Consider the following 9,464-nt stretch of genomic DNA (forward strand, 5'->3'; position numbering starts at 1 on the left):
CAGTGAGACAGGTAATACATAGCACAACATGAATTATTAGTGAACATACACAGACATTTTCTGCAGAATGCTTTATTAAATTTACACAGTACAACACGTGATACAAATTATAGTGTGATTTTGGCTATAGCTGTTTGACTAAATGATGGTTGCATTGTTTTCATGGTTGCATGGTTGCATGTTGCATGTCATTTCTTTTAGAGAGTTAGTGCGTCTGCACATCAATGTTTTTACCCAAGATTTACACAACTTTCAACCAAGATTCACACATTTTTAAATAGAATCTTAGATGAAAAAAAAACATGTAAATCTTGAGTGAATCAATTGATAAAGCCACCCCATCAGTATCTAAATGTCATACCACTTTAGATTAATGTGTTTATTTTGTTGTACATTATGATAGGTAGTTTGTTAATAGGTCAAATGTCTCCTCTTCCTGTTCCTTGAATATTCAGTGTATTCAAATTCTCAGTAACAGGTGCTGTACTGGTTTCCAAAATAGTTGTTGGAGTTAGAATTGTAGTCGTTGGAGTTTCTGTAGTTGTTGGGGTTTGTGTAGTTGTTGGATTTAGAATTGTAGTTGTTGGAGTTTGTGTAGTTGTTGGAGGTTGTGTAGTTGTTGGGGTTTGTGTAGTTGTTGGATTTAGAATTGTAGTTGTTGGAGTTTGTGTAGTTGTTGGAGTTATGGTTGTAGTTATTAGGGTTTTTGTAGTTGTTGAAGTTACTGTAGTTGATGTAGGAGTTCCAGTGGTTGTTTTCCGACATATCTTTGGATTCTGAAATAATAGTACAGATGTTAATAATAGTACAATATGTAAAGAAAGAACACACCTATAGTAATTTTAAGCAGTCCTTTCACTAACAATTAACTAACCTCTACATGTTGGCCTATCTTTCTACCCCATGTAAAATCTGGAGCTGAAAACTTTTTCACTCCTATGTGGTTTGAAAATATGTGGTAAAACGTATCCCAACAACTACAGTAGTCTGCAGTGCACCTTCAATGGAGCACACCACAATGTACATACCATGCATTGTAATGTTCTGCATTAACCACTTGCCAACTGTGCTATAGCTGAATGATGGCTACAGCGCGGCAAGCTAGTTCTGGACGGGCGTCTTTTGACGTCCTCCAAAACTCTCGCTTCTCGCGCGCCCCCTGGGAGTATCTGTAATGGCTGTGTCCTCGGGACCCAGTGCTTTACTGATCGGGGTAAAGGACTAATCACAGTGGTCCAATGGCAGAGTGATCACTTGTCAACAAACTGGCGTCATAGCCGGTTCAGCTCGTGCTGCTGCTGGGTTTCTCTCTACTCTCCTCACATGCTGTATCGGTGTGAGGAGAGAAGAGAGAAAAAATGCAGTAGCGTGAGCTGTCACAATTCTGTGTGCCCCTCCAGTGCCATCAGTGCTTTTACAGTGCCATCAGTACTGCAACAGTGCCGCTACAGTGTTATCAGTGCTGCTACAGTGCCCATCAGTGCTTCTACAGTGCTCGCCAGTGCCCATCAGTGCCCTACGGTGCCACTATAGTGCTCATCAGTGCCTATACACTGCTAATCAGTGCCCATCAGTGTTGTAAGAATGTGTAGAAAAAATGTGAAAAAAATGTGCAAAAAAAAGTGCAAAAAAAGTGTGCAAAAAAAATGCTTTTTCATTTTCTATACACATTTTCCAAAAACTTGTGTAAAAAAAAATACTTGTTAAAACAACTCATTATGCCTCATAGAATATAGGTTGGGGTGTTTGCTTTCCAAAATTGGGTCATTTTGTGGGGGTTTTTATATTGTCCTGGTGCTCCAGAACTTTCAAAAGTGTAATAGGTAGTCAAATAATTAGATGTGTAAGTTATGTCCATAAAACACCTGACAGTGATCCCTGCATTTTGGGCCTCTGTATGTGGCTAGGCTGTGAAAAAGTCTCACACGTGGTATCACCATACTCAGGAGGAGTAGCAGAATGTGTTTTGGGGTGTAGTTGCAAATATGCATATGCCATGTGAGAGAAATAACCTGTTAATATGACAATTTTGTAAAAAAAGACAAAAACTTTATTTTGCAAAGAATTGTGAAAAAAAAATGTGACTCACTATGCCTCTTACTAAATACCTCGGACTGTCTACTTTCCAAAAAGGGGTTATTTGTACTGTCCTGGCTTGTTAGTGTCTCAAGAAATGAGAGAGGCACCATAGCTTTTTAATTTATTGGCACTATAACCTTCACAAAGACCAAATAATATACACTGATTTTGGTTATTTTTACCAAAGATATGTAGCCGTATAAATTTTGGTAAAAATTTATGACGAAAAATTACTAATTAGCAAAACTGTATAACCGAAATGAAGAAAAAAACATTTTTTTTACAAAATTGTCGGTATTTTTTTTATTTATAGCACAAAAAAAAAAAAAAACTGTGGCAATTAAATACCACCAAAAGAAAGCTTTATTTGTGTGAAATAAGGACAACAATTTTATATGGGTACAGTGTTGCATGAGTAATTGTCATTAAAAGTGTGAGAGTGCTGAAAGCTGAAAATTGGCCTGTTAGAAAGGGGTATGTATAGGTGCCACTGGGCAAGTGGTTAAATAAAAAAGTGCAGGTCAAGGTTTTTATCGGTTGCCATGCATTAACACACCTCAATGGACCAAGGTGTTGTCCAGAAAAGGCCCCTAAAACAGCAGAAATGAGTAATGTTACATACTGCATTCTGCCTTCTGGCCTGCTCATCCAGGTGACAGAGAAATCATACAGCCTTCCTGCTGCCTCCTGGGGAACCTGAGCATCCCAAAAAAAATATCTTAAAATAAAAAAAATAAAATGGTATTTGTTGAAACCTTGTCAGCTGTTAAAACTGAGCTTCAAACAGATTAAAAGTTATACAATTCACACATATGTATTTCTTCACACAGGCCGAATGTCGACCGGTTTCTGTTGAACAAGCTGATATTCGGCCTGTGTATACGGGGCTTTAGGGGCTGGTTTCATCTGCTGGTCCTATGCCACTACAGTAAACAGAAGTGACTAAAGCTCACCATACACTCACCATAGCTCACCATACACTAGTTGTTTTTCGAACAAACGTCGAATGTCATTCAAAAGTGCTTCAATGTTTTGTTTGCTTTTAACATGTGATTTTGGAATGGATATCAATTGAGAATAAAAACCACATATACACTGTTAGAAATTTGTTTAGGAAAACATTTTCATCCTGATCTTTCAAATTTTCTTATCTCTGCAGTCGAAAATGAATGCCAGTTTGAAAAAAATAGAAAATAAAACGTTCTTGACCACTTCCCGCCTGCCCTATAGGCAAATGACGGTGGGAAGGTGGTTACATTATCCTGACCGGACGTCATATGACGGCGGCAGGATAATGCGCTCTGAGCGCCCCCGGGGGGGTGTGCAGAGCGGCGATCGGTGCTGCGGTGTGTCACTCTGACACACCGCATCTCTGATCTTGGTAAAAAGCTTACTGACGTAGGCTCTTTACCATGTGACCAGCTGTGTCCAATAACAGCTGGTCACATAGTTAATAGGAAGTGCCGTTGATCAGCTTTCCTCCTTTCGTGCCTGACAGGCACGAGTGGAGGAGAGCCGACCTGCGGCTCTCCTGACAGGGGAGGGGGGGGGGTCTGCACTGGTAATCAGAGCATTGATTACCAGAGCAGACCCTTGGGGGGAGGTGCCACTAGAACTACCAGGGATGCCCACCCATGACCCCAGGGATGCCCACCATGGCCACCAGGGATGGCAATCAGGGCTCAGGGAGCCCACCAGTGCCCTCCCCATCAGTGCTGCCCACCAGTGCCCTCCCCATCAGTGCTGCCCACCAGTGCCCATCATTGCCATCTATCAGTGCCACCCACTAGTGCCCATTATTGCCCACCAGTGCCGCCTATCAGTGCCCACCAATGCTGCATATCAGTGCTACCTATCATTGCCCATCAGTGCTGCATATCAGTGCTGCCCATCAGTGCCTCCTCATCAGTGCCTGTCAGTGCGGTCTCATCAGTGCTTATGGGTGCAGGAAAAAACATATCTATTTACAAGATTTTATAACATAAAAATCCTTTTTTTTTTTTTTTCAAACTTTTCGGTCTTTTTTTATTTGTTTAGCAAGAAAAAGAAAAGCCTTGCGGTGATCAAATACCACCAAAAGAAAGCTCTATTTGTGGGGGAAAAAATGACATAAATTTGGTTTAGGTACAGTGTTGCATGACCGCGCAATTGTCATTCAAAATGAAAGCTATAAATTGGCCTGGGCGGGAAGGGGGAAAAGTGCCCGGTATTGAAGTAGTTAAAGCAAAAAGTTTATGGCCAGCTGCAGGGGCTGGCAAGAGGAACAATTTAGTGCAGTACGCTATCAGGCATCTGACAAGTCCAAAAACTGAATGGACAAGGAAGATTCTGCCAGTGGCTGTTGTGTTTGAAAACAGCAGAGTTTGGACTTGCTGCTCACCAGAAAGGTATGTATTAAGAGGCTTCTATTACATTTAACTTTTGCTGTTTTTTCTTTTTTTAAAGGGACAGATTTGATATAACAGTACCTGTGCATAGAGACTGAGTAAGCTCAAAAACTTGTTCTAGCCAATTGGGAAAAAAATGTGTGATATCACTGTATTTAACTAATTCAATACAGTGAACTTTCACCCCCTTCCTGCCCAGGCCAATTTTCAGCTTTTAGCGCTGTCACACTTTGAATGACAATTGCGTGGTCATGCTACACTGTACCCATATGAAATTTTTATCATTTTTTCACACAAATAGAGCTTTCTTTTGGTGGTATTTAATCCCTGCTGGGTTTTTTATTTCTTACAAAAAAGACAGAAAATTTTGGAAAAAAAAAAAGTTTTCTTATTTTCTGTGAGTAAATTTTGGAAATAAGTAATTTTTCTCCTTCACTGATGTGCACTGATGAGGTGGCACTTATGGGCATTGATAGGCTGCACTGATGGGCACTGATGAGGAGGTACTAATATGCCGCACTGATAGGCGGCACTGATGGGCACTGAAAGGCGGCACTGATGGGCACCGAGAGGTGGCATTGATGGGCGACACTGATGGACACTGGCAGACAGCACTGACGGGGGCACTGATGGACACTGATGGGCAGCACAGATGAGCAGGCACTGACTGTCAACAGTACGGGCACTGATGGTGGGCACTGTTTTTGAGCTGTTCTGTAATCAGGGCACTGATGATCAGTGCCCTGATTACCTGTCCTAGGCTCCCCTTTACGGAGGAGCCGCTGATCAGCTCTCCTCACCACACACTCTGACAGTGTGAGGCGAGGAGAGCCGATAAACGGCACTTCCTTATTTACATGTGATCGGCTGTGATTGAACACAGCTGATCACATGGGTAAAGAGCCAACTCATATGACGGCGTCCCAGAACAATAGCTGCACCGCTCCTCTGTCATTTGACGGTGGGCGGGTGGGAAGTGGTTAAGCAGACTTATTGTACACAAACTGCAGATCTTATGTTTACCAGTTACAATCTATTGTACAATCTCCTTCAGATCTACTATCGGGTCTGCTTGTCAGTTTTTTAGGCAGGCCCGATTGGACCACCCATTGCCCTCTATGGAGCGGCATTTGGCAATGGACATGTGTCCGTTGACACCCATCGACATCCAATCCGACCCTGTCTGCTAAAAACAAATGGATGGGGATCTGTTCCCCATCCGTCTGGTGGATTGGATTGGAATGACAGTCGGTGTAAACGGACAGGTGGTCTGTTTCAATCCAACTGCCCATAGAGGAAAGCAGGCTGTGTCTCTGTCTGCTCTGTGTCAGCGGAGTGGACACGGACCTGTCATCTGTCTGCTCAGCGAGGATCAGCGGAGAGATCCCCCACTGAGCAGGCGGATTTGCTGGTGGAGTCTGACTGTGTGAAAGGGGCCTTAATGTAAACTGAACTCATTGGGGTTTTTTTTTCTGCATTGTCATTATATTCCAATGAAGAATTAAGTGGAGTGCTGAAAACAGCATAACACTACTGTTACTGCTCTCCATGTGTATTTTCTAAGGGAATAAGGAGAGAAACCACTTCAGTCAGGTACCATCAATTTCAGCTCACAACAGAATATTAGCTCCCACAGTAGGATTGGAGATTGGGGGAGATCTCTGTACCAGGGTCACGGACACCACATCACTTCATGCAGAATAAACATGAAAATGCTTTCTGTAAACTCTTAAAAACGAGCCTAAAATTACCTTGTTATATGGAACATGCGGATGTTTAAATCCTGGTCTATGTCCACGATGAGGAAAGTATCCATGTGCAGGTCTGCGTCCAAATGGGGGACCGGAGTAATAACCCTTTCCTCTGTGTACAAGATGACCACTATGCTTACCAGATGAGTGTTTTCTAAACTTATTTGGAGAAAGAAAAACAATGTAAGTCTTCTGTTCAACTGCAGTCATTGTGTAAAATGGCAAACATAAAAGTATTTTTGTGCATAGTGTGACTGTAAGGCAAAAGACAGTGTGACAGAACACAATGAACACAATAATCGCATGTAAAATGCAGCAGACTGGTTGTACCCAAGTCGGCCTACCCATACACGGTTCAAATCTCGGATGGTTTCTGTTGATTCGAACTATCTATGGCCGCCTTAACTGTTGTAGTGCCATTATAGTAAAAACATGATTGGATGGACTTATCACTATGGGAATTCTGGCATCTAACGAGAAAGTGGAGAATTCTTCTGTTTGGTCTTGGGCATTCTTGATTGGCATCAAAATGAATAAGCTTTTCAGAGCCCTTAAAAATTTAGCTCAGAAGTTATCGGAGGTCCAAAGCTATTTTGTTTTTGGTGTGTTTTAGCTCAAGCTTAGAGATTCATTGGGGTTGATTTACTAAAGGCAAATTGTACACTTTCAAGATCCAATTATATGCAAGCAAGCTGTTTTTTTTTTTTTCCTTGCATGTGATTTGAGTATTCTTTGTTATATTCATTTACCTCAATTAATAGGCTCCGGAGTAGGGATAGGCAAAGCCGGTTATCGTAGGGCCGATATTCACTTTTACCGATATATCGGTATCGGCCCCCGGAACTTGCCAATATTACCGATATTAGTGTATGTAATATTAGTGTATGTAAAATCCTAGTGTTTTATATAATGTCCAGTATGTGTTTTTGTAATCCCTGACCCCCAGCTGTCAGTGGGGGAGGAGAGAAGGACAGCAGAGAGGGAGATTAGCTGAGCCCGGAGCGACGATGTAATGAAAGGTATTTCACACTATTCTAATCGAATACCAGATGCTTCTGTGTACACTGCAGAGGGGAGGGGCTGAGATCCTCCTCTGACAGCTATGAGAGGAGAAAACAACAGAGTGGGAGATTAGCAAGGAGAGTCTGGAGCAGCGATGTAATGAAGGTATTTCCCACTATTCTATTACAAAAACACACACTGGACATTATATAAAACACTAATAAAGTGGATTCTAGGATTTTAATGACACTAAACTAGGTTCACACGGGATTCCTGGCAGGGAGGGAAGGGAAGACCGCACATTACAAAGACCTACCCCACATGTTCAGTACCAGCTTTGTGTCAAAAATTGTCTATTTTTTCAAAACTTTAAATGTACAAAGTATCAGCCGATACCTAGTGATCAAAATATCGGTATCGGCCCTGAAAAAACCATATCGGTCTATCCCTATTCTGTAGTTGCAAAGAGTACGGTCTATTTGCCTTTAGTAAATCAACCCCATTGTTTTCCAAAGTGGAATCATCGATCGCCCTAACATTGTTTGTTTCACTTCTCTAGTGAATTGAAGAAAAATTCTTTAGATCCACAGGTCCAAAAGTTGAAAAGCTGCAATCAATTACCTCCCTAAGGCCTTCCTGACATAGGCTACTGCTTGTACAAGAGCAGTGTGTAGAGTAAGGCTTTGCAATGCAATTGTAAAGCTTTTTGTGAGTTGTAAACCGCTTTTTTGAAGCCCATGTGAGCATGGCTTTAGGAGTTGAATGAAGTCTACTAATAACCAAATGCTCTAATACAGTGGCGGCTGGTGCTCCATGGGCCGTGGGGATGGGGGGCAGCAGACGGACCGCACCACACTACCCCCCCCCTGGACCACACCAGCCCACATACACCCATACATACATACAGCCACACATACACACCATACCACCCACCCCCCTGCTCCCTCACCTTGCCTGGATATGTGGAGGGAGGGCGGGCAGCAGCAACACATGGCATGGCTTCTCCTTTCGGCCAATCGGGAAACGGGTCTCGGACCCGCTTCCTAAATGGCCAGGAGGAGGATCCGTGTGACAATAGCGAATATTCATTCGCTAGTGTCATACAACTGGGTGGGCTCGGGGCGCAGTGCTCTGCGCCCCGAGCCCACCCTTTTTTTTTAGCCTATTAGAGCCTCTGGCTCTAATCACATGCTAAAAAAAAAAAAGTAATATTGAACTCAATGCGTCCAGCATTAGAGGGCCGGACACATGGATAGGGGGGGCCGCGCCCCTGCGCCCCCAATGCACCAGCCACCACTGCTCTACTATAAAAGATGGAAAAAATCATTATATCTTCTACAGCAGATGGTTAATTATATATTTTGCACATTTCCAAATCATCTTAGAAGGTAAAGTAAAATGAAACATTCTCAATAAATACAGTTTTACTGCTAATTTGTAATTCAACACAGCGTAATTTTTTTAAACTGAATTCCGGGGAAAAAAACTGAGTCCCTCACTGCAAGACCAAGGTTATTGTCTCAATATTCCTAGGGGATGATAAATACGGTGATATACTTACCACATTCTTCACTCTCACAGCTTTCTCTGTGCTGTAACAGGTCCCCCAAAGCTGCGTCTCTTTGCTGCCTGACTGGCCATAGGTCTCTGACTTCATCATGTACAATGCAGGACCAGCAGTCCTGTGAAGTTACAGAGGGCCCACTTACATCCTGGGACATTGGACAGCAGAGGAGGGGTGTGGACTCCTGGGGGAGCAAGGAATAAGGTAAGAATATCACCTTATTCCCTGTGGCAAAACAAGCAGTTAACCCTTGCACTGCATGGGTAAAGTTTTTTCTTTCCCCGGAGTTCAGCTTTAAGGCTTATTTATAAATAAAGTACAAAAGGTAAAGCATACTTACTAGCCGACACTCAACTGCTATGAATAAAATAGCAAAGATAAACAGCAACTTCATCTTCATTTCCTAATGAATGTAAAACATAATTTAGTTCAATGCATTGTAAAAGTGTATTAAAGTGGTTGTAAACCCTTACATACCCAGTGAGTGACTGGCCTCAGGTGATACACGGAGATTAAACAAATTCTCCTACATAAGTTGTATCTGTTTATTTGCAGTTATCTCTTCTCTATATCAGTTCAAAGCCCAGAATTTATAACGCTTGTCTTAACTTTTAGAAAAGGGGGGGAAGAGAGCTGAAATTACACACTGGCTCAATGAGGAGAGCTCTGAGAGCTGATTGG

General features: G+C 42.3%; 1 protein-coding gene across 1 annotated transcript; it reads right to left on the reverse strand.

Annotated features, from left to right (window-relative positions):
* Window positions 1-419: 419 nt before the first annotated feature.
* Window positions 420-9,182, reverse strand: LOC309544340 (uncharacterized protein; the record flags this gene model as incomplete). The annotated part of the gene is made up of 3 exons (XM_082243244.1): window positions 9,124-9,182; window positions 6,218-6,376; window positions 420-776 (listed from the first exon to the last, which is right to left on the reverse strand). The coding sequence occupies exons 1-3, from the start codon at window positions 9,175-9,177 to the stop codon at window positions 420-422; spliced, it is 570 nt and encodes a 189-aa protein (XP_082099370.1). The 5' UTR covers window positions 9,178-9,182.
* Between the last annotated feature and the right edge of the window lie 282 nt (window positions 9,183-9,464).

The sequence above is a fragment of the Pelophylax lessonae genome (genome assembly GCF_965119305.1).
Source record: "Pelophylax lessonae genome assembly, chromosome: 1".
Taxonomy (NCBI): domain Eukaryota; kingdom Metazoa; phylum Chordata; class Amphibia; order Anura; family Ranidae; genus Pelophylax; species Pelophylax lessonae.